At 45.9% G+C, this 23,968-nt stretch overlaps 2 protein-coding genes across 6 annotated transcripts in view; both read left to right on the forward strand.

The window, feature by feature from the left end:
* The window catches only part of SCAI (suppressor of cancer cell invasion), a 30,086-nt gene extending 22,908 nt beyond the window's left edge, over positions 1-7,178 (forward strand). For both annotated transcript variants that reach the window (XM_050319857.1, XM_050319858.1), the window contains exons 15-17: positions 29-202; positions 291-391; positions 1,484-7,178. In XM_050319857.1, coding sequence (XP_050175814.1) covers positions 29-202; positions 291-391; positions 1,484-1,633 — 425 coding nt within the window. In that variant the 3' untranslated portion in view covers positions 1,634-7,178. The remainder of the gene's footprint in view (positions 1-28; positions 203-290; positions 392-1,483) is intronic.
* Positions 7,179-7,540: 362 nt separating this feature from the next.
* GOLGA1 (golgin A1) lies at positions 7,541-23,968 on the forward strand. Of its 4 annotated transcripts, XM_050319912.1 has the most exons (23): positions 7,541-7,637; positions 7,965-8,271; positions 10,180-10,270; positions 11,594-11,668; positions 12,153-12,250; positions 12,722-12,754; positions 13,493-13,621; positions 13,887-14,056; positions 14,446-14,557; positions 14,680-14,775; positions 15,001-15,126; positions 16,238-16,333; positions 16,754-16,849; positions 17,097-17,249; positions 17,489-17,584; positions 18,308-18,397; positions 18,990-19,092; positions 19,657-19,814; positions 20,273-20,434; positions 20,916-20,975; positions 21,503-21,673; positions 22,557-22,643; positions 23,147-23,968. In XM_050319912.1, exons 2-23 carry the CDS (start codon positions 8,137-8,139, stop codon positions 23,225-23,227), a joined length of 2,418 nt encoding a protein of 805 aa, XP_050175869.1. In that variant the 5' UTR covers positions 7,541-7,637; positions 7,965-8,136; the 3' UTR covers positions 23,228-23,968. The 4 variants fall into 4 exon arrangements, with proteins under 4 accessions (XP_050175869.1, XP_050175870.1, XP_050175868.1 ...); XM_050319913.1 differs by lacking the exon at positions 7,541-7,637 and having other exon boundaries at positions 7,768-8,271; positions 19,657-19,775; XM_050319911.1 differs by lacking the exon at positions 7,541-7,637 and having other exon boundaries at positions 7,770-8,271.

The raw sequence follows: 23,968 nt of genomic DNA on the forward strand, positions 1-23,968 counted from the left end.
TTGTCTATTGATTTATTTTTCCTTTTAGATCAGTCTCAGCGGGGTAGCCTCTTCACACTCTTTCTGAACAATCCTTTAATGGCATTCCTGTTTGTCTCTGGATTATCAAGCATGCGCAGAGGATTGTGGGAGAAGTGTCAGGATTACCTTCGGAAAATCAACCGGGATATTGCCCAGCTCCTGACCCACTCCCGCTCCATAGGTATGACCTCGGCATGCACAGCTGAACCTTCTCTAAGGGTTGGTTTTATAAGCCTTTCTAAACTGAGCTTTCCTTGCCTTCTCTACAGATCAGTCCTTTCTTCAGTTTTTTGGGGATGAATTTCTTCGCTTGCTTCTCACAAGATTTATCTTCTGTTCAGCTACAATGAGGATGCACAAAATCTTCCGGGTATGGAGGGATATCTGTGCCTTTGTGGGAAGGACAGTCCTGTGCATGTAGAACTGCTGGCTCAGGGTGGAGGGGTCTGAGGTCTGAACACATCCCTGTGACTTCAGAAAGATGACTGATGCTCACATGCTAATTCCTACAGCTTGCACTGAGGCTGTGCCTTTGTGTCTCTGCAAAGGCACAAAGCCTTTGACTTGCTGGAGCCTTAGTCCTGCACACAAGTTGCAGCAGACACGCTCCAGTTCATTTATGTCACTCTGAACAGCTGTGTCTGCTACAAAAATACATCTTAATAAGTCAAGATTATTATTTCTACACAACTAAAACGGTGTAGAACAAGAATATGAGACTAAGAGGGGAGGAGTGGGACGTTATTGCTGAATGTGTTCTGATGTGAATGGGTTTTGAAAGGTGTTTGAAGTGTAAATGAATAAGCTAAACAGGAAGATGTATTTTTCCTCCCTGTTGTGCCAACAATGAAGTCTGCTTCTGGATCTGCACCATTTTATGTATGTGAGTGCTGGCAGATAAACTGCCTGCTCCATTTTAAACACTGCAGGAAGGAATGGCAGTTGAGCACAGAAAGGGGCAGTATTCACTTGTGGAACTGCAGACATCCAGCAGCTCTCCCAGCCCAAGTCAGCTGCCTGGGCCACTCAGATGTCAGGGAAAAGAAATGTGTCTGTGTTAGGGTAGAGAGATTCGCCCCCAGTGTCTTAGATACTTATTTTAGGATGAGATAAATCTCCCACTGGAGATGCTTACATGTCTGTAATTTCAAGAAATGAACTCCAGCCTGGTAGGTAAGTACCTATGAAGTCTCTTTGTCTTCTTTTTAGTCTTTTCTTTCTTTTTTTTTTTTGTTTTTGCAAGGCTTCTGTGAACATACCAGTAACCATCTCAGATGAACAGGCATTTGTATTGCCACTGTAACCATCTCTGATGAATGGAAACAGAAAACTGAAAATTCTAGAACTTTTTCTGTCTCTGCCATACTGAACAGATACTGTGAAATTGGCCTTTTGCAATCTTGTTTGTAAAGGCTGTGAAAGAAACGAGTGTCTGATTCTCTCTGTTTTCACTGTTATCTAGCAGGAGACTCGAAATTATCCTGAATCTTACCCTCAGCTGCCAAGAGATGAAACGGTGGAGAACCCTCACCTCCAAAAGCACATTTTGGAGCTGGCTTCCATACTGGATGTTAGGAATGTTTTCCTGGAAAACACCCTCGATGACTATTAAAAGAAACTGTCTTATTGCAAAGGGGTTTCCCTGGCCACAGATTTTGAATGGTGCAGTTTTATAATGTGAAAATCATAAAAGGAAGTACTTGATTTTATTTTTAAATTTAGGACCATTATTTTAAAAAGTAATAATAAACAGCTATTAGTTGAGCTGTTCCATTCTGTATGGGGTCAATTTTATAAGCAGAAGTTTTCATGTCTTTTAAATGTTAAACTAAAGAATCACTAGAGGTTTATTTCTGGTCTTGTGGCTGTCAACCACATTTCCAACAGCTGATCCTAAGCATAGAAGTATTATTGGTTACCTTTAGCCCACATTTGTGGAAATCCTTTATTTTTATACAATTTTAAGAAATTGGAAAGAAAAAAAAATCAACAGAAAACCCAATATTTTATCCCCAAAGAGTTTGGATTTGAAATGGTAAAGATGGAACCACACAGTGCAAACCAACAATAGCAATAACAGAGTCCTTCATAACAAATATATTTTTTCAGTCTTAGGCAAGTGAGGAGATAAAATTGTGGACAATTAAGTTGCATTTGGAGCGGTGGCTTTCAAGTGAAGTTGTAAAGATACTTAATGCTCCCTGTAAATCGGACACAGCAGTTTTCTGTAGGAACTGTGTCCTGCTGGCCAAGGACCTGGTTGGGCAGGTGGTCAAGTTACAAACGCCCAAGGCTGGCCCCCACCTCTCAGTGTCCTGTGGGGCATCTTGCCATTTGTATTGCTGCCACAGGAGGAGGGGGCATTCTTCATTTTGAGATACTATGTAGAAATCCTGACATTTCCAGGAGGTGTTATCCCTCCTTTCCCTGTGTGGCTGGAATGTGTGGCTCCACAGTGTGACCACTCCCTGAAAGGAGCCGAAAGGACGTCCTGTACAGTGCTGAGTACGAGCCCTTCCCATCACTTGCGTGTCCAACCCCCCTGTGCTGGATCCCTGTGCCCCAGGAGAGGTGCTGATGTTCCCCTGGCAGGTTGAACCAAGTGGGAGCTGCCATAACCCTGTGGATGTTTTGCATGTCCCCCCCTGCAGCTCAGTCGTGCCCTGGAAGCAGGAGAACCGAGGGGCTGTAGCTGTGGCAGCACCGTTGGCTCCCATACCCTCAGTGTGGGGTGTGCAGGAGGACAGTGGCCCCTGGGGAGGGGCTGGCTGGGGAAGGCTGTTCTGCCTGCTGGCCAAAGTGCTGGCTGGCTCCTCTGGGACTGCACTGCTGCCCTGCAGAGACAGAGGAGCTCTGGCAGCTCCTGGCAGGGCAGGTGTGAGCAAGGAGGAAGTGGAGATACTTTAAGCTATTAAATAAAAAAGGCTATTGTCACTGCTCCGTGGGCTGCTAGAAAAGAAGTGGAAGGACAAGTCTGATCAGTGCTTTTTGCTGAACCCCAGCCATGCCTCTGTGTTTAGGTAAAAACAATCAGAACTTGGTGACTGCCACAGAATTGTGGCAGGCCTGTGTGCGGTGCCATCACCCAAGGTGTGATCTAGTCAGCCACAACAGCACTGGTGGATCCATTCAGTTGAGGGCACAGTATGGAACAGCAGGAATGGCTGGAGTGTAGCTGGGGAGTTTGCATGAAGGTTCTCTGTAGCTGGGCTGAAGCTCGCACCATCCATTCTTTATTTCCCAAGTGTACAAAATCCTGTGAATGCTCGTGTTTGTCCTAAGCAGTCTTGAAGCTGGTACCTTGAGCCCCCCCAACTTGGTGCTGCCCTTTGGACTCTGGCAGGACTTCATTTCCCAGGCTGTGGAGTTTGTTTTAACAGGTGTGTTTGTGTGTGTGCATGTGTGTTCTCGGCGTTTGTGTGTGTATGTACAGTACACATACATCTACTGGCTGGTGTAAATTGTAAATATGTATATATGTATAGGTACTTGAATATATATTAAAAAGAATGAACCACTACAATGTCTATATACAAAATTTATATATACACACATACGCCATTTCGGGTGGATTCCACAAGGTGCTGCAGATCATTTTTGGTTGTAGTAAAGGTTATGGCTCTTCTGCCATTGTAATTTACTGTTTCCAGGGACTTACCCTTGGACCTTGAAGTAATTCATAACTGATTTGAGGTACAGGAGCCCTTAGTGAGCCAGGGGAATGGGTACTCCTGTATGTATTAGTGGTAAGATCCATGTATTAACTGTGAAGCTGATCTCTGCCTTCCTGCCTGGTAGGAGTTACTAAAACATGGGATTGTGTGTGGAAGCTGAAGATACAGGAGGCCTTTAATGCAGCAGTGAGTGAGAGGCGGGTTATCTGTTGCCCTGCCTGCTGCTCCTCCCCCAGCAGTGTTCAGCTTGCATGGAAAAAGGGAATTGAGTTTTCCCCAGCTCGCTGCCTTCCAACCGAACGCTTTTGCTTTGCTTTAGCTTTTGCTTTTATGAAGCTGTTCTCATTTTGGTTCCATCTGTGTGGAAAACAGTATGCTGTTTCCAAGCATAGGAATGATGATGATGATGATGATGATTCCACTCATGTGGGCTGGTGAACCTCTGGGCCGTTGCTTGTGAACTGACTGGGAAAGCCCTGGTGATCCCACCTTCATTTTAGCCAGGCTGAAGCGGGGAGTCCTTGCTTGTGACCTGAGAGGCTTCTACTCCACTTTGCAGCCCTTCAAGGAGGTTGTTTGCTTGTTGCCAAGGTAGATCTCATCAGAGGAAAATGCACTCTTTAAAAAACTGAACAAAAAGCCCTGAAGAAGCTGGAATGTAGGAGGAGAATGTAGTACTTGAAAATTAGTTCAGAAGTTGTACTTATCAGCAAAGAGTGTCCAAGTCAAAAATTCATTCTTGGGGCTACTCATTCTCCTCTTACCTACTGATCTTTGTTAGAAGGTCCAGTGCTGGCAGGGACATTCAAAGATAAAGATTGTTTTGTTGGGAGGAGTATGGAATTGTACTGTGTAAGCAAAGGGCTCTTACCCTCTGTCTGCTCTAGCTGTAGCTAGGATAAGTGTCTGGTCTTGGATTTTGAGCCAGCCCCCTCCCTTCCTGCCCAAAGCAACTGCATCCAAGATGAAAATGTTGATATTTTCCCCTCCAAGTAAAAGCTTGTCTTGTTTGAACTAAGTCATTCTAAACTCGTGCTACTGTGTGCTCTGTGCTATGGTCGTAGGTACCTCGGTGTATGCTTGTGTGTACTGAAGAAAATCTGGTTTCTGTATCTCACAGTCCTCAGTGTGGAAGCGAAGCAAAGACTGAACCATTTTTAAGTGAGAAGAGAACAAATCCTTTTCTTCTCAGGCCTGCTGCCTTCCCTCTTGTCTCGCTCTCCCTTTCTCCATGTATCTTTATTGCTTAGATTAACGGAGAAGACTTGCCAGCACCAGGCAATGCCAAATTAAAGGGGTAAATTCTGCATGTAATACGTTGAGAGGACAAGGTGAACTGGACCAACTGTGTCCTCATGGGACTGCTCCTGCCTGGCTCCCTACTCCTGCATGTGGTGTGCTCAGATGAATCCTGCTCCCACAGTAGGCACCTGCTCAAATTGTTTGTGCTCCTGCTCAAATTGGCTTTGGAACATCCTGCCAAAGTTACTACTGTTGCCTTTTTTCCCCCTTCTCAAAACAACAATGACAGGGGGATGCAGGGTTATGAGTCTTTAATGCTCTGGTTTTTATTTGCTGTTGGGATGTGATGTGTCATTTTGCTTCGTGCACAAGCTAAATGGAGCACTAACTTCCATGAGCTGTGCAAACGGGACTTGCTCCCTGGAGTGCTTTCTTGAGAAGTTCCAGGACATTTCTTTGAGTAGTTTGTCAAAATAATGTCTGTCAAGTCATGACTGACTAAACTCTCAAGACTGCTCCCCAGGGAGATGTGCAGAGATGTCTTTTAAGGATCACAGGAAATAGATGGGGGCAACAGGAAATTAGGTTCCAAATAATCATCTTCAAAAGCTACAACTTGAGTAGCTCTGGTCAGGCTTCTCCCCTAAGGATGGGGTGGAAGTGCTGCTCCCAGATCCATCCCTGGCATGAGTTGGGAAGCATCTCCCCTGCCCCGCCACCTCCCGTGTACTGTAACCATGCTGTGCTGCAAGTCTGCTCCTTCCAGAAAGCTAAAAATCTTGGCATCTGTCTGAACAATTGTTTTGTCTTGAGGCTTCTTTTGTAAAAGCTTTATCTGTGTTCAGTTCCTCAGTCGGTGTCCGAGTGCAGCTCAGTGGTGCAGCAGCGGCTGAGCCTCGCTCAGGCCTGGTGGTGCCGGGGCTGCTCCTGGGGCTGAGGGAGCTCTGCAGGCAGGAACAGCTGTATGAACAAGGGAAAAATCTGGTCTGGAGAGCTGAAAGCTGCTCTGTGCACCTCAGTAAGGTCAGGCTCTCCAGAGCAGATCATACACTCCCGAGGGGGCTCTCTTACATTGGTAATATCTGACTTTTAGAGCAATACTGTTCTGTGACCACATGTACTGCAAGTGCTTTGAGGATCTGGGTGCCCAGTAGTGGAGCAGGGAGGAACACATCAGACATGCAACTGCTTTAGATTTAGGAGTGCCACTCAGCCACTTATTGTTTTCCCCTCTAAACCATTACTCTGCCAAGACAGGAGATCTCGTTCGAGGTCTCTGAATCTGACTGACCTTTTGGGGGGATTAAGGACTGTCTGAATTCTGCCCAGATGCAGTCATAGCTGTTTTATTCATTGGGAACAGACCTCAGTGTAGCTCCCTGGCCTGCAGGAGCCCCAGAGCAGAGCAGACCTCACCAGCCCTGTACCAGCAGCAGCTCCTCCTGCTGGGAGGATCTGCCCCATTGACTTTGCAGGTCGCTCTCAGCATGTTTATCATAATTTCTCCCTTTAAGTGGTTTGTTGGGAGCAGGATTCTGCCTCATGCAGGCTGAAAAGCACAAGTTGCTTCTGCCCTGGGCAAGACCCGGTGAGAAGGACGAGGGGAGCACAGGTGGGAGTGTTTGGGAGCGTTCTGGGAATGTAGAGGTACAGAGTGTTTTGCCTCTCTTGAGAATCAGATTATTTATTACCAAAAGTAATTTTATAGTGAATTGGTTTAAAGTTATTTTACAGCTGTGTGCCTGTATATCGTATTTTGGTAAAAACAGATATTTTCCTTGAAATATATAGAGATATATAAATAAACTTTTTTTGGAGCAAATGGACTTTTTTTGCAAGGGATGTGTAATCGCCAAAGCAGCGTGATGCCAGAAGCGACCGTGCCGTTGTTCTGGGTGTCTGTGGAGGGAAGCAGCGTGTTTGTGTTACCGCTGGACCCTGCCGGGAGGAGGAAGAGCCGCTGGACCTGCCGCTTCTCCCTGTCCGAGCCGACACCCCCGGCCCGGCCGGGTCACACACCGAGCGCCGCCCCCCGTCCTCGTCGCCGCCTCTCCGGGCTTTCCAGAGACTCTGGAGCAGATTCCCGTTCGCTTTTGTCCCCGCCGCGCCGGGGCCGCTCCGCCGGCGCTCGCGGTCGTGCCGTGTCCGAGCCGCTCGCTGTCCCCGTGCCGGGGCTCGGCCGCCCCTGTCCCGGCCCCGCCGAAGGACTGTGCTGTCAATAAACTGTGGAAAACGCTCGTACCCACCGCCTCGTCCGCTCTGCCGCGGGACTGCGGGAGGGCAGGAGGGAGGAGCGGGGCTGAGGGATGAGCGGGGCCGGGGCCGAGGGAAGACTGGGAGCGGGAGCGGGGCCGGGGCCAGGGGAGGAGCGGGGCCGCGGGAGGAGCGGGCCGGGGCTGAGGGAGGAGCGGGGCCGGGGCTGAGGGAGGAGCGGGGCCGGAGCTGAGGGAGGAGCGGGGCTGCGGGAGGAGCGGGCCGGGGCTGAGGGAGGAGCGGGGCTGAGGGAGGAGCGGGCCGGGGCTGAGGGAGGAGCGGGCCGGGGCTGAGGGAGGAGCGGGGCCGGGGCTGAGGGAGGAGCGGGCCGGGGCTGAGGGAGGAGCGGGGCTGAGGGAGGAGCGGGGCCGGCGCCGCTTCCGCCCCGCGCGGCGCTTCCGGGTCGGCGGTGTCCGGGGAGCGGCGGGGCCGGGCCGGCCATGGGCGGTGAGGGGCCGTGAGGGGCCGTGAGGGGCCGTGAGGGGCCGTGAGGGTGGGGGCACGGGCTGGGGCCGAGCCCTCGGTGCCCAGAGCGGAGCGGCCGGGCCGGGCCTGCCCGGCGGGTGGCGGGGGCCGGGCTGAGGGACCCGCCCGCTCTCCCGGCGCTGTCACCGTTTGGGGCCGTCGGTTTGGGGCTTTAACGGGTTCTGCGCCGCGTGACACGATTTTTTAACGTATTGTAACAGATGCGATGTTAAAGGACGTTCAGTTTTCTTTTGATGACTAGTGCGGGTGGGATTTTTAGTGTGGAACCCATTTCTGCTTTATTTGCAGGTACTGTCAGGCCGTGAGGGCTTTAGTGGAACTAGAAATGCAGTAAAGCAGTGGGTGAGGCACAGAATTAAATCTCAGCATCTGCAAGCTTTAAACAGAGTGCCAGTGTATTAAAGGGTGGAGGTCGTGGGTTTCCAAGGAAGCTGGATATTTCAGCGCTGTAAGCAGTAAAATGTTTGCCAAACTGAAGAAGAAGATCGCGGAGGAGGCAGCGGTTGCCCCCAGGCCGGGAGGGACTGCCCGGATCCCCAGGTCTGTCAGCAAGGAGTCCATCACGTCGGTGGGAGCAGACTCCGGAGACGACTTTGTGAGTTACATCTTGCTTTGAAACCGGATTTCTCTGGCAGCGTTTTTAATTGGGCTCTGCAGACAACCGTGTTAGCTGTAGCGTGTGAGTTGAGTACGTGCTGTAAGTGCACCTCTTAAAGCATAAATGTATCATTAGCTTGAACAAACTTAAACATTGAAGAGAGTGTTTGTATGTGAACCGTAGTAGTTGCCATGAGGCTTCTATTCCTGTGTAAATGTGAGTTATAAAACTGTTTCAATACAGAACATTGATAAGCAGACATAAAATATTGAATGAAGCTGTAGTTATGTGTAAGATACCTATTTGTAAAATTAATTACTGAAGCACAGAATCCCAGAAGGGTTTGGATTAGAAGGGACCTTAAAGTCCATCCAGTTCCACCCTCTACCATGGGCAGAGCCTCCTTCCACTATCGCAGGTTGCTCCAAGCCCTGTCCAACCTGACCTTGGACACTTCCAGGAATGAGGCAGCCACAGCTTCTCTTTCAGTAGGAAAACAAGCTGGATCTGGCCAGCTTTCATCTTGCCATGGATTTGGCTTTACCTCTGGGCTTTCTGGGACTGTTCCTGTCTGAGACACTGTGTATGTCTCTGCCAAAAACCTTGTGTGCAGTTTTGTTGCACTTAAAACTATTGTAGTTCCTCTCTTTTGTTATAAAACATTGTTTAAACAAGAGGTAAAGTTCCAGGAGTGTATGGGTTAAATGAAACCCTGGAATGCTCTGGCACCTCTGCCCTGGATGGCTGGCTGTCACACTTTTGAAAGCCTGGATTAAGGCAGTGTCACCCCAGTGCTGGAGCCAGCAGGGCCCACTGCAGAGCCAGCAGCAGGACTCTGTTTGCTCTCTGCAAAGTCAAGAAGTTATTTACACAGTTGAGCTCCAACTCATTTTTTTCTGAAGCTCAGCTGAAATTCCAGTTCTGTTAAGCAGAAAGTGTGAGCTTCTAATGTTTAAACACATTCTATAATGGAAATATATTAGTCTTCTGTTTTGCTGAGTGTTTTTTTAGCGCTTAACACATTCTCATGTAAAAATTCCCTTCGCCACCCTGTGACTTCAAAGAACAGAAAACAAGTAATGGTGGTGGCTGAAGTCTTGAGTGGTTTTCAGAAAACCTCCAAGAATTAGTTGTTTTATCAATATTCATTTAACTACTCTTAATATGGATTTTTATGGAGCAGAGAACGCCCCAGGAATCACCAGTCAGTTATGCAGCGGGTTCTGTGTGGACAGACTGCTGCATCAGGGCTGCAGGGAGCTCATCCCACCTGAAAAGCATCGCTGCTTCTTTCCTCATTACGTTGATTTTCAGGAGTCTCGCTTCACCCTTCCTGGAGCCTGTGCTGTGGAGCCTGTGCTGTAGGGCCTGGTTTCCACTGCACCATGTCCTCAGTGCCAGTCTGAACCCCAGTTCTCAGCTGTAGGGCCTGGTTTCCACTGCACCATGTCCTCAGTGCCAGTCTGAACCCCAGTTCTCAGCTGTAGGGCCTGGTTTCCACTGCACCATGTCCTCAGTGCCAGTTTGAACCCCAGTTCTCAGCTGTAGGGCCTGGTTTCCACTGCACCATGTCCTCAGTGCCAGTTTGAACCCCAGTTCTCAGCTGTAGGACCTGGTTTCCACTGCACCATGTCCTCAGTGCCAGTCTGAACCCCAGTTCTCAGCCCGGCTCCCTTGCCCGGCGCTGTGCTCTGGGAGCAGCCAGCAGGGCACAGCCCGCTGTTTAAGCCCTCGCTGTTTTTCTCCTTCAGCATTTTTTACACATTCTGCTGTGCTAGTACAACTTTCCCCTTGGTGTGAAAAGCAAGTGTTATTCCTAGGTGGGAGAGTGGTTATTATCCCAGAGTTAATGTACAGCAGGATTGCTTTTTCAGAATAAGTTACATGACTTGCTTTTCTCCCAAGGCTTCTGATGGAAGCAGCTCCAGAGAGGATCTTTCATCCCAGTTGTTCAGAAGAAATGAACAAATAAGAAAACTGGAGGTGAAGCTGTCTGGTATGTGTCCTGACACGTACAAAACCTTGTTATTTTAGGAAATATTTTCCTTTGAGTTTAAGTGGTTTAATATATTAAAAATACATGGGTTTAGGGTTCTTTGAAAATTGATTTGTGGCAACCCTTTTGATTGACATCTGGGGAGCATCCAGTATTACTGATTTTTTACGAGGATGACTGGCTCTTTGCTGATTTCACACCACATTTATGTGATTCCTTGGAACAGCTAGCATAGCTTTCTGCCCCATATTTCAAATAGTGTCTGTCCCCACTTTTATTTTTCATGTGTGTCAATGGTTTGTTTCTCAGAGTGAGCTTTTTGATGCTGACAGTAACACAGTGCCATCCTTAAAGAATTGTGCTTGAAAATGAAGAAAGAGCAAAGAATTCAACTTAAAACAGTCTTGAGTTTTTTTTCTAACTGCTTGTTGTGTACAGCTGTAGTGAGGGCTCTGCACTGACACTGCATCCCTGTTGTAGGGAGGGAACCAGAGACCGTGGTGAACTGTGTTACACTGCTGCTTCCCAAAGCTCATGGAAGGCCTTGGAAAATAAGGAAAGATTACAATCAGCTCAGGATTATTTTAGTTTATTCTGGAGACTTACCAGGCTCCAGTTCAAGAAAATATACGATTCAAAAATCATTTCCTACTGAATTTGAAAGGCCAAAGTGCTCACCTGCTTGCACAAGGTAAACTTAAAAGTGGTTGAGGCTCAGCAAGAGAGAGGAGGGCTCTGATGTCCAGAGTTTTGTGCAAGCAGCCCAACCAGTGAGTGAATCCTCCCTTCCACTGCACAGAAGCTTCTGCAGGGTGTGTGTGTACTTCATTTAGGTGCTTATTCCCTGCCTCCCACGTCGGTTGTGCTGGGTGAGTGTGAGGGCAGCGCAGTCAGGGCTCGGCCTCGGGGTGCTGTGGGACTGGAACAACGAGCACAGGGATGCAGTGTCCATGAATTGCCCCTTCCTTGCACCCTCCAGTGCCAGAGACCTTTCCTGAGCAGCGTTCAATAGACCACTGTTCTGGAACGAAGTAAAATGTGGGCACAGCTGTTCATTCTCTGGTTCTGCCCTTGTCTGTGTGACTGACACCCCGGGACAGGCCCTCCTGTTTGTGCCAACCCTGTGGACGGTACAGAACTGTTTGCTTGTGTTCGTTGTTGTGGTCACCCAAGTTTTCCTCAGCAGGAATGATTTTCTGATTGAGAAAATCATTGTCATTTTGTCACTCATCCTTTTTTTCTTTCTTCCCCCCCCTTCCCCACCAAATGTCCTTTCCCAATGTCTGTCCATTCCTGGTCTGTGCTTCTCCTTCCTCACACGAGATTATGCTGATCAGATCCGAAACTTGCAGAAGATAAAAGAGAAGCTTGAAAATGCATTAGAGAAGCATCAGGATTGTACGTACTTTTTTTTCCTTTTTGTTCTTTTTAGGTTGAAAATTGCTGTGGTTGGAAGGAAAGGGGTTTGGTGTACAGGTGTGTTATTTATTTCCTTTCAGACTGTGCACCTCTGTACTCTGTAGAACTGGAACATGAGTTTTTGCCTTATTTACAGTGCAAAAAGCAGCAGTAATATCTTGAACAAGTTGTTATTATACTTCTTTTGCCAAATTTGTGGCTAACATTCAGGAGAGACCTTTTAGAAGGCCACAGCTTTGTTCTAATCCAGCAAGGAGCAGTATTCCTGTCTCCTGTTAGCTTTGGCTTCTGGCCAGTGTGCAAGCAGCGTGAAGTAATGAGTGGCACAGTGTTAGTGCTGGAGTCAAGATGGGGCTAATTACTTGCAGAACAAGCTCTTTAGAGTTATTTATAACTTACAGAAAACTGAGAAGCAATTTTAAAAGCTGAGTTTTTAATGTAGCTGGTGGCTCTCTGTTGATAGCCTCCATGAGGAAGTTTCAGGAGCAGAATGAAGCTCACCAGGCCAGTCGAGCCAAGATGGCTGAAGGAATGGCTTTGGCCTTGGAACAGAAGGACAAGGTAACAGCCTGAGCACGACTTTTGGCTCTCATGACCCTGATGTTTTAAGCAGGTGTTGCCATTAATTAAAATAATTGTTCAGCATTGTGTGTGAGTGTGCCAGCACTGAGGGAAGGAGGGAGCTCTGAGTTCCATGCCAGAGCTGCTCTGACTGTTCTGACTGGTTTTAGCAAGAGCCCTCCAAAATTCCTGATGAAAGGTTAAGCTTGTGCTTTGTTAAGATTAACTGTGATAGACCTGTTGTCACTTTTATTTTACTTGCATAAAGCTTACCTATTCAGGTAGCAAAAATGATTCCTCAGCCTTTATCTATAAAGCACTGGCTCTTACTGTTGTTTTGCTGATTTTTTTGTTTAATCGTTACCACAGCTTAGTATCTGCAAACAATACAATTTTTTTAACCATAATTAAATGTCCTTGAAAGTCTACAAATTGAATTTGATTTTTCCTTCTTCTTTCTATCTTGTTCAGGAGTGGATGGAAAAACTGGGTCAAGTTGAAAAGGTAATTAACCTCTGAGTTTTTTGGGGGGCTTTAGTGTGTCTGTGTATTTGTAAACACCAGCCTGCACACTTCCATCTCTATTGGAACTCAACTCTGTTCAGCCCTTTTTATTATTTGATCTTTGTTCAGTGGGAGAAGCCAATCATTTGCTTTTGTTACAAGCCCCAGTGCTTCAGGAGGTATTTCTGGAATTACTTTTCAGTGGGGAAGTAAAGAATGATGGGCTGTGATGGGAAAGTTGTCCTTCTGTAAGGTGGAGCGGTAGTTCCCTTTGTTACACAGGACGCAGCTGGGATGCAGAAGGAGGTAGAGACTTTGTCTGAGGTCTTGCAGTGGGTCATCTGTTTCATAAAATAACTGAAATTGTTTGGTAGGGATTTTTTAATACAAGATTTCAGTCTTGTAGTTGTTCCAAGTGTTTAGCTTAGTCTGTTTTAAAGGATGTCTGATTATGAAGATGTTAAACGTGCTACTATTTTTGTCCATTTTTAAGAGTTTGGTGTAGGTAATCATTGCTGCCATTGTAATGAGTTCAGACTTCTTTTTGTGTGTTCTTGAAGTTTGGTAATTTGCACTGTGACATGAATGTGGAGGGACTCCAGTTCAACGTGTAGCACTTTCAGAGCTTTATGGCTTCAAGACAAGATTCCTTTCCCAGAGAGTTTAACTAAACTCCTCTTGACTTGACATGAAAACACAGATATTCTTGGATTCCTTTTGTTTTTGTTCATTTATCAGGAAAAAAAAATGCTCCAAATACAGTTACAAGAAGTGAGGGAGCAGAGTTTGAACCTTTTCCAAAAGCGAGATGAAATCGATGAACTGGAGGGCTTTCAGCAGCAGGAAATTGCCAAAGTTAAACACATGGTAAGAATATTTCAAACTTTGTTTTCTTTCCTGAAATTTTTACTAGGATACCAAATTAGTGGTAGTTCTGCATGCATATTTTAGCCTTTGTGCTTGTACACAGCCTTGGCCAGTGTCAGAATTCTGACAGTAGTACTGAATATGATATTGCATAGTTTATTATTTAATTCAGCTCATAACTTAGTAAGAAAGGCGAGTTTCAGTGAAAAGGTTTGTCAGTTTTACTGGTCACCTGTACTGCCGAAGATAACCCTGTCATATTCAGCTTTTGAAGAAGGAAGAGTGTCTGGGCAGAGCAGAGCAGGAGCTGGAGGCGAGCGCTCGAGAGCTGACCCGCGCTAAGGCGGAGCTGCAGGAGGCCAGGAGCGAGGCCTCAGGCCTGGGGAAGGATCTGCAGGAGCTGCAGCAGCAGTTCTTGGAGCTGCAGGCACAGAGGTAGGGGAGCTGCTCTGTCAGAGGAGCAGGGGGTGCCTTTCCCCTGTATTTTTACTTCTTGCCCCGTTCGGTCTTCTGGGAAGAGTTCCTGTATGTGGTGAGTTGACTGAATCATTGCCTCTGCTGTGCCCATGGGGATGTAAATGCCAAGCCAATGATAGCAGTACTTGTGTGGGGTTTTGTAAATTTGTTACAATTTCGTATAGATTGAATGCTTAATTGCCACTTTTTTGGATAATACATAATTAAGCAGTGGTTGATGGTGGCTGGTTTTAGGACAAGAAAATTTTATTGTTGCTTAGTCCATTTTCATAAGCAGCAGAATTATCTGCTAAAGATTATTTTTTCTGGAACAGTATGTCACTTTTTTTTATTCTTTTTCTGTGAAGAGATGAACTAATGACAGCGGAGACAAATGCAGAAAATAAGATCACTGCTCTGGAGTTAAGAGAACAGGAGCTACAAACTGTCATTCAGCAGCTTTCTGTAGACTTGCAAAATGTAAGTTTGAGCTAAGTGAGATTTGATTCAATGAGTTCCATTCTGCAGAAGTTAGATTAGATATCAGTTGTGTGGTGTTGGAAATTTAAGTTTCAAAGCAAGTAATTTCTCACAATTTTTAGGCTCGAGTTGCTGGTTCTGGTTGTGAGAAGAGACTGGAAGTGTTACAGGCAGAGCATGAATCCCTGAAGGTGGAATATGAGCAACACAAGCAAAAGGTGAAGTGCTTTCAGATGCATCTGCTGTTGCTGGTGTAGAGGTGCACACTTGGGTAATGTACCCCTTGGTGTAGTTGGAAATTTGGTGTCTAGAAGGTGGTTTGGGATTGTATGGTCTTCTCAAAATGGACTTTCCTTTCTAACGGCACTTCTGAAAGTCAAAGCACAATGGATTAGCTGAAAGCTTCATTACAAAAAAGGTTCTGTGTCTTCTCATTCTCACAGATGACTTTTGAATTTGCTGAGAGAAATAAATTTATTGAACAGCTGCAGGAAAAAGTGTCTTCCCTGGAAAAAAAGCTAGAAAGGAATCTCTCAGGAGATGAACACGTGCAGGAGCTGCTCAAAGAGGTAATTATATAGTTATAGACTGCTTAGAAGTGCAATCTTAGTGAGATTTTTTTTTAGGACATACATTACTTCTCACCCATGGAAAGAATAGCTGATGATGTCATGCAGGCACATTTGTCCCTTCAGTGTGTTTTGGCACTCTGTCAGTGCTGGGCAGAACGTGTGGGAGGCTGCACTGAGCCTGGTTGTGTAGATCCTGCGCAGATGTCTGTGCTGGCCTTTCTGCATTGTCCGTTTGGGCAGTGCATCTGGCTGCTTAGAAGGAAAGGAGCAGCTTTTTAACATCCCCACAGGAGATGGGACAATTTGGGAGTTGTTTTGGTTAATCCTGGCAAAAACAGTGAACGTTTTTCCTTGTTCTTTGGCGAGGCAGTGGGACAGGGAGGGGAACTGTTTGCATGTAGGTGTGCAAATAGAACCTGAGCCTCGGAAACCAGACACTTGGCTGTGGTTAGTGCCCTTTCTCTCACTGCTTCTCCGTGTCTTTCTCAGGCAGCGATGCTCCTCCTCACAATCAGCTGGAGCAGTGTTTCCCCAGCTGGGTCCTGGGGAGGCAAGGGAATGTTTGCTCTTCCTGGATCAGGCCTACAGTCACATCACCTTGGTGTTGCTGTGATAAAAGAACTTGTCTTAGTAAACTAGGGCCAGTTTAAAGTCCATGTAGAGGTACTAAAACATTTTTGAAAGTAACTACCAGAACGAGGAAATGTTCTGTGTGTTTTTGTTTGCGTATTTGCTGTGATGCAGGAAAAGTTAAGCTTCATGAAAGATTTTTTTTAATCCCTTAATCTTGGCCTGGGTTACAAAATGATGACCTAGCTGCTGGTTAAGGCTTACATCTGGATTGTGGCAGGATGCCAGGGAATTTCTCATTCTTAATAGAAACGGTATCATCTGCAGGGCAACAGGATCTGTGGAGGCCCTATACCCTAGTATCAAACAAACTTACTGGTTCCCAAGAGCAAAGCTGTATTGCACATCAAAATTCCTGCTCCATTCTAGTTTGACCTTACTAATGAAACAAAAAGAAAAATTTTAATTTTAAAAAATCCTCAAACCTAATCTCTTTGTCCATTCTTCCTCCCGTTCTTCACCTCAACGTAATCTTCAGAAAGCTGCTCTTGAGCAGAGACTGGATGAGACCAGGCAGCAGGTACTGACAGACAGAACACATAACACCGAGACTCTGAACCGGTTGGAAACACAGGTGAGTAGTTTTTAATTTCACTACAAATTCTGACTGTTTTCATCCTCTTTGTGCCCTCTCCCTCCTCCCCTCGCTATACTGGTGCTCTCAGCCAATGTGAGCCTGCATGTCACATCTGGTCTTGAAAGGAAAGAATTGCTCAGTGTCTCTGGTCACCTCCCCACCTTCAGTGGTGGAGAGGGGCCTAGAGGTGGTAGGAGTAGAGGTTTTGTCCTAAGAAACAAATAGCTCAAGTGCTGGGGGTAGTGCTGATGTAGCTTTTAAAACCAGCATGTGTCAACTAGGCAGCCTCTCTGATCTCTGTGGTTTCATGGGTTCAGTGCTTACCTTCCCCTCCTGGGTCATCCTATATTATGCACATTTTTTTATAATAACACAGATGCCAATGGATAAGGAATTTAATGTACTGTGTTCTTTTAGAATAAAGAACTGGAACAAAAACTACAGATTGCAACAGAAGCATTGAAAAAGAGCAAAGAAGCAGCTGCTGAGCAGGATCTGAAGATCCAGAAGCTGGTGAGTATCCTGCATGTTTCACTGACAAGTAGCAGATAATCTTCAGCATCCCCAGAGACTCCCACTTCTGTTTGTTTTGTTACTCCAGTGTTTTCTTGCTGTTTGTCTCCTGAACTGCTGTCAGTGAGTACATGACACTGCTGCCAAAGGAATAATATTCCTCAGTTTGAGTCTCATGGAATGGTGTCTGATCTTGTCAGTGTCAAAATACCATTTTATTAATGCAGTGTTCTTTATTTCTCATAAGCAAACTGATCTAAAGCACGAAAGAAGTCAACTGCAACAAAAGATTTCAAGTGAGAAACATCAGCATGATCAGAAGGTTGCTGGGCTGGAGTCTCAGATTGCTGCTCTTGAAAAAGCTCGGGAATTGGATAAAACAGCGTCTCAGCACAGGATTGTAAGTGCAGAAACCGTCTGGAGGGCCATGGGAGTCTTCACAAAATGATTTCAACACAGCTTGTAGAACTTTCTTGTCATCTGGGTGTTCTTATCCAGTACTCCTGGCATTATAATAGAAGATTTCATGCTTTGGGGAACCAAACAGGAACAAAGCATGTGACGTGTTTAATTGTTTAAACAAAGCATTAGAGCAATTATACAATTGTACTGAGTATTTAAGCAATCTTTCTTTTACAGAGCCAGTTGGAAAAAGAAAACGGAAATCTTACCAGAAGCAGAGAAGAGTGTGAGGGTTCTTTAAAACAGCAAGAGGCTGAACTGGACAGGCTAAAGGTGAGGGCTGAGCTGGGCGGTGACTTTGGCTCGTACAGAGCTGAGGTTGGGGAACAGGGAACAGCACAGCGTTCCATTCAGCTCTTGGAGGCCCATTACATTCAGGTTGCAGGTACTTGGGGCTGCAAATCATCTTTGGTACTCATAGAAATGTGTTTGAGAAGCATTACAAAGGGTTGATCCTTTTCTGAAACGGAATGCTTGGGTCTGCCTAAATCAGGCAGAAGTAATACAATATCATATTGTCAAGCATGAAGAGCTTGGAAATCCTGTTAGCAGGGATGGATACAGAATGGTTCAACATCAGATTCCACTCACAGTGTTCAAAGCAAAAAGTTAAAAACTTAAATTGGTCTGGTATTTACATCTTACCCAATTTTGACTGTAATTTTATACTGTTGAAAGTTTTCTGTAGCTACTCTTGGATGCTCAGTTGGAATAAAGATCAGTTGTAGCAAGGAGCTGCTTCTTTGTAAGAGACTTCAAGCTGGAAGACCTTTTAAACATGGGGTTTGTTTGGCTCTTACATCAGTTCTGTATTGCTCTTGCACGTGCAGATTGCAGCAGTCAGTAACACAAAACTAACTCTCATTTGGAAATCATGGTGTTCCAGAACCCTCATAAATCTCATAAATCTAGTCCTAATTATTTGGGGTTTAAAGATGAAAGACTGACTTGATTTTAGTTGTCTCACATAACCTCTCGATTACTTCTGATTTGCAGAATGAGTTGAGCAGTAGAGAGACTGTCAGTGTGGAAATTGCCAAAGCACTGGAAGAAACACGGAAACAGAGAGAGGAATTACAGCAGCAGGTTGGTTAATACTGATGGTCTCCCCACCTTTCACAGAAAGAAACCTGTTCATTCTGGTTTGTTCCCTTCAGTGCCTGTATCACATCTGGGTCCCTCTGGAGCACAGCAGTTGTAAAATTGTACACTTCCTCTTAGGGAGGAGCTTGTATCCAGTAACCAGCTGTCAATTCTAAGTAGTCTTGTTTTGCTCTTCCTGCATAAAAAACGCTGGATAACGTGAGCTTGTGTTTGCTTCAGGCAGGAACTGCCAGCTGAGCGAGTTTGACTGAAGTTAGTGCCATCTTTTGGTTTCTTTATTCTTCTGGTACAGATGTGGGCTTGCAGGGGTAGAGGGGGTTTAAGGCCATCTCCAGTTTTGCTCGGTGACTTCTGCAGCTGCCACCTGCTGCCTGTGACAGTCTGTGATGGTGGCACAGGGTTCATCAGAAGCCAAGTGTGGTTTAGCTCTTCCAGCATGAACTTCAATGCCTTTTACTGAGGTCAGCGTTGTGGAGGTGATGCCTGCTGAGCCTCTGAGCTGTGTTGAAATCTTTCAATGCCCTCCTCCTGTTTTAGGTCTTTAATGACTTCTGTTTGTTTGTCCACTTTGAAGGTTTCACATCTGAATGCTCTGATAAAGGAGAAGGACCAGCTGATAGATGAAAAATGTGATCTGCTGCTAAAACAGAAGGAAGAACTGAACCAACTCAGTCAAGGTTAGACCAAACAAGTTCTCCTGTATCCCAGACACCTCTGTCTAAGGACAGTCTCTAGAGCTGGCCTTGCTTCTTTGCACCAGTTTAAAAACTCTGCTTGCTTGATAAAGAGCAGCTGCAAACTGGTACTCCACAGTCATACTAAAAAGGAAGTTCCTAACCCCACCGGTTTTGTGCGTTGCTGATATTTGGAAAGGGGATAAAACTGTGGCCTCGTGTTGCCCTGTTCCCTTGGTGAGCTGTGTGTCTGTGGCCATGGGTCCCCACAGCTCAGCCCCAAGTGATCCTGGGCAGTCTCAGCACAAGTCACACAGACTGTTGATGGGGGTCTTCTAATTGATAATTATGTTGTTATGTGTATATGTACAAATGTGTATGCATAAAGTTTGGCTGCTCCTTTGCAAAAACGTGTGATTTAAATTCCCCCGTTTTTCTGTCTTCATGACAGAGCAAGGAAGAAGGTCAGGGTTTATTCTCTCTGTAATTTGCTTTGTTTTAGAAAATGGATTAGAGACTCCCATTGGATGTGGAACACTGACACTAAGCAGGTCTCTCTGTTCTCAGATCACGAAGCTGCCTTGCTGCAGGTGAACCAGTTGCAGTCTGACATAGAAACAAGTCAGAACCAAGCAGTGGAGAAAGAGGAAATGGCAAGAAAGGAAATTGAGGAGCTGAAGTTGCAGGTACAGGAGTGCCTGTTGGCCAGAGAACATGAGAAAGATGTGAGTGCAGTTGCAAATCCGTTCTCTCAGACTTCCAGGAAAATAGGCAGCTGTGCAAGAACCCCCCAGCTCTGTCCTGCCTGGTGACACATTCTGGGAGCTGTTTGCTCAGGTCCTGCAACACCAGGTCCTGAGAACATTGTTGTTTGTTGTTCCCTGTCTTCCTAAAGAAGGCTGTTTCCTGTCAGATCTGTGGCTGACTTATGAAAGACAACTCCTTACTTTATTTGACTCTTAAAACGTCTTGAGAAAACCATTGTGAGACCAATGAGACAGAAGTAGTAAGCAGGCCAGTGACAAGTGTAGCCAACTAGATTGCCACTAATGCTTTCTGGTTTAAAAAAGCATCCACCACCACCCCAAAAACAACAACCAAAAAGAAGTCTGGCTTTCTCCCTAGGCAGTGTTCATGGGGTGAACATCATGATATCTCTCCAATTCACTGTTTATTTTTACAGGTTTTAGAACTGGAGGAGTCAACAAGGACCTTGAACAATGAGCATTTCCCTTCTCCAGAAAATTGTGTGGTGGAACAGAATGGAGAGGTGGCCGCTGCAGATGTCATTCAACTTCAGAAGGATAACAGAGAGCTGGAACAGCAAGTTGCTGAGAAAAACAAGGTGAACTGAAACAGCAGAAATAGGTGGTAGTCTTTCCCCTTTTAATTAGGAAGCCCAGTAATTGGTGCTGCCCATGCTGCAGCCTTAAAAAGACAGGCATGTCCAATTTGAATCCAGTATGCTGTGAGTAAATGTTTTTCCTCTGATTTGTACAAGGATCTACCAGCCATGGATAAAAACTGTGGTGAGAGCTGTATGAATCCTTATCTTGAAGGAAAGATGCAGCAAAGGATACTATCTACAGCTTTCCTGCAGAGCCCTTTAGTGTGAATTCAGTTCAGTTCCACGGTGCTGCCCCATGAAAGCCCCAGTGTCGTGTCAGGTGCCTGCTGCTGGCGAGGCTCTCAGGTTGCTTCTTCAGAGCTGCCAGCATTGGCTAATGATGGTTTCATTCATTACTCATTTGTTATGGGGTTTTCCAGATATCTGGGGGTCCTGACAATGAGTACTGTGGTTAAACTGTCCCTTGCTGTGCTTACAGATGATAAAGCAGCTGCAGCAAAGAATGACAGAACTCAAGAAAACCCTTCAGAAAGAGCTGGTAAGGATTGTGTTTTTTCAGTCTCATCAGCTGGCACTTGCTGACAGGCCCTTGTACTGTCATTGCAAAAGCTTGACTGCTAACTCCCCTTTAATTCCTCATGCAATAGTTTTCCTCTCCAAGAAAAAAAAATCTATTTGGAAAAACCAGAGGTTTTAAAATTGTAATTTTTGTTCTGCGCTTGAAAATTGTCTTGAAGAAAGCCCAGGTTTGAAAGGCTTAGAGCATATCAGTGACAGGAGAAAATTACCAGGGCAGAGTTTCTAGCAGGGAGCCAGTTCCATGGTGCTTTGGGTAATGTACACATAACACTGACAGCAAACAAATCCTGCCCTGGAGTCCAGGGGGAGCTGGAGACACTTCTCTGCTGTGACCCCATGAAGGATGAGAAGCTGTTGATGCCCAGGTTGTACCCAGCTGTGGATACAACCCTCTGTTAGATATCCTGAACCCAGATCCCCTCTCAGTACCAAGCAGATAGTCTACAATATATTTCTCTTGTTCTGGTTTTCTCTTCTTGTTTGTAGAAAATCAGGCCTGACAGTGAGGTCCCTGAGCTCCGTGAGAAAGCCAGTTCTGAAGTGCCTAATGCTGCTGTGACTGTCACCAACAACTCGGATCTGAACGACTCGAGGGAGATAAACTTTGAATACCTTAAACATGTCGTACTAAAATTCATGTCCTGCCGGGAATCTGAGGTAAAGGTGTCACTTACCTTCTCTTTCTGTGCCTGTCTTTCTCTAGAAATTGCTACCTGTCACCTGATAAGGACACTTTATGCCAATTCCATCATTTTATACTTAAAAAGTGTACAGTGGGGGACAATGAAACGAAATGGCTAACAGCAGTGTGTTTGGAAGTACAGATTATTATGAACTACCTGAAAGGGAAATGTGAATTTTTAAGAGGTAGTTACATCTGGATGTTAAAATCTGCATCTACAAGAGATCCCTTCTGCGTCGCTCTGGAAAGCATATGGATTATGTAACTAATTAAAATGACTGTACATTGAAGAAGGAAAAAAAAACCAAGAGAAAAAGACATATACCACTTGCTGTTGGTCTGTAAGAGGTAATTCCTTGTGCATTTGGAGCTCCCTCCCGTTTTCCACATTGTGTCAAAAGAGCCAACAACAGGTAATTCAAGTCAGTGGGTGAGGTCAGAAAGTAATCCTACAGCTTCATGGTATCCCGAGTGCTTGACTGCTCCTCAGAGTGTTACCAGTATGGAGCTAATGGAAATTATAGGATTCTCTCCTGCCTCCATTCTGGTTTGATCAACTTTTTAAAGCTTAAAAAAGTAGGAGCCACAGGAGCCAGGCTGCTTCTCTGTTCTAACTAACTAGGCTCCCCATTTGTCTTCTTTCTCCAAAACATGCAAACAATTGTTAAAGAACAGAAAGCCAGGAAAGAGAGACAGACAAAGTAAGATACAGGCCATCCCAGCCCATGGAATGGGATAAGGGGAGGCTGCTGGTCTGCTCAAGTCTATGACAGAGCTGCAGAAATCAGGGCTGCACCACAGTCCAGCGTGCAGAGCCCGAGAGCATCATAAGCAGCACACCCCTGTGGTTTCTTTCAGGCATTCCATCTCATTAAAGCTGTGTCTGTGTTACTGAATTTTTCACAAGAGGAAGAAAACATGCTCAAAGAAACTTTGGAGTACAAGGTAAGAGTTCTGTGCCATGTGTAGTCTCTAATGGACTCCCAGCAGAGGGAATGAAAATTCCTAGATGCTGGGAGATCAGGAAAAGTGTCTTTTCCAAATGTTAGCTACAATAATAAATGTAATTTATTATTAAAATGTTAGCTGATCACATGCCTATGTGTCAGAAATTGTCCCTTTCAGCAAGGGAAATAGCAGCTTCCTGGTGCTCAAAGGAGTTCCAGCAGAATTTGCCCAGTGGACTTGGTCTGTGGAGGGAAGGTGGAAGCTCCTTGCAGGAGCACAGTCAGTGTTTCAGCATCAGGGAGCTGAATTCTGGGTTTGTCCTTTTGACCCCAAGACCTGTGTCTCCTTTCCGTGGCATGAGATGAGATCTGCATTGTCCCTGTGTGCAGGGAATGTTCAGTAGTGAGAGCTGCCTCAGCTCCCTCCATGTCCCACATCACATTGTTTCAGGTGTGTGCAGTGTGAGCCTGGTGTGAGGTGTGTTGTGCTTTGTGCCCTAGATGTCCTGGTTTGGGTCGAAGCCGTCTCCCAAAGGCAGCATCCGGCCGTCCATCTCGAGCCCGAGGACTCTGTGGCCTTAAGGGAACCTGAAGGTGGAGTCAGCACCCAGGCACTTCTTTCTGTGAAAAGAACGCTGAACACACTGCTCCAGGTGTGTCTTAATCACTGTCATTGCAGTATTTTGTACAAGAACTTCTGGCTCTGTTTACAAAACTAATACTGTGCAAGGAGAAGTTTTCCCTACAGATGGCCACTCCTCTGGGCTGGACCGGGGACCGTCCCGGTGTCTGTGACGGGAGCAGCTCCTTGTGCTCCCCAGTCCTGTGTTCTTGGCGCCAAAGGGTGATGACAGCCTCACTGACAGCAGTGCTGGTGGGATGTGATTCCAGCTGCTGTTCCAGAGTGCTGGAGTTGAGGCACTCCAGGCACTGCTTGTGTGGCTGTGGGAAACCAGCAAGGAAAAACGTGTTGGCAGAACTGTGCTGAGTGTGTGATGGTTTGCAAAGCCTTTCACGGGACAGGAGCAGGAGCTTTAACCAAAAAAAGAACTCTGCCTTGCCTTCTTATACTGACATAACTAATGGTTGGCATTTTTTCATATCACTGTGTAATTTAAGGTGCACATATCCTGGCCTGCAGCCCTCAAGGCTGCATGTTGATGATGATTATTTAATTTGAGAGCACAACTTTAGAGTTGTCTGATTTTACTTTTCTTAAAGAAAAATAATATTTAAAATGGTCTTAATTCTAGTACCTAATCCTCAGTCGCCTTTGAAACTAATCCATTAGCCTGTTCCATGGGTTGTTAGCAGTGGGAAGAA

The sequence above is a fragment of the Myiozetetes cayanensis genome, unplaced genomic scaffold (genome assembly GCF_022539395.1).
Source record: "Myiozetetes cayanensis isolate MyiCay16 unplaced genomic scaffold, myiCay2020 scf23, whole genome shotgun sequence".
NCBI classification, from domain to species: Eukaryota; Metazoa; Chordata; class Aves; order Passeriformes; family Tyrannidae; genus Myiozetetes; species Myiozetetes cayanensis.

Coding starts and splice junctions, on each gene's coding strand:
- GOLGA1 (XM_050319912.1), top strand. CDS start 8,137: ATGTTTGCCAAACTGAAGAAGAAGATCGCGGAGGAGGCAGCGGTTGCC. Junction 13,622..13,886: donor TTGCCAAAGTTAAACACATG/GTAAGAATATTT, acceptor TGTCATATTCAG/CTTTTGAAGAAGGAAGAGTG. Junction 17,250..17,488: donor CAGCGTCTCAGCACAGGATT/GTAAGTGCAGAA, acceptor TTTCTTTTACAG/AGCCAGTTGGAAAAAGAAAA.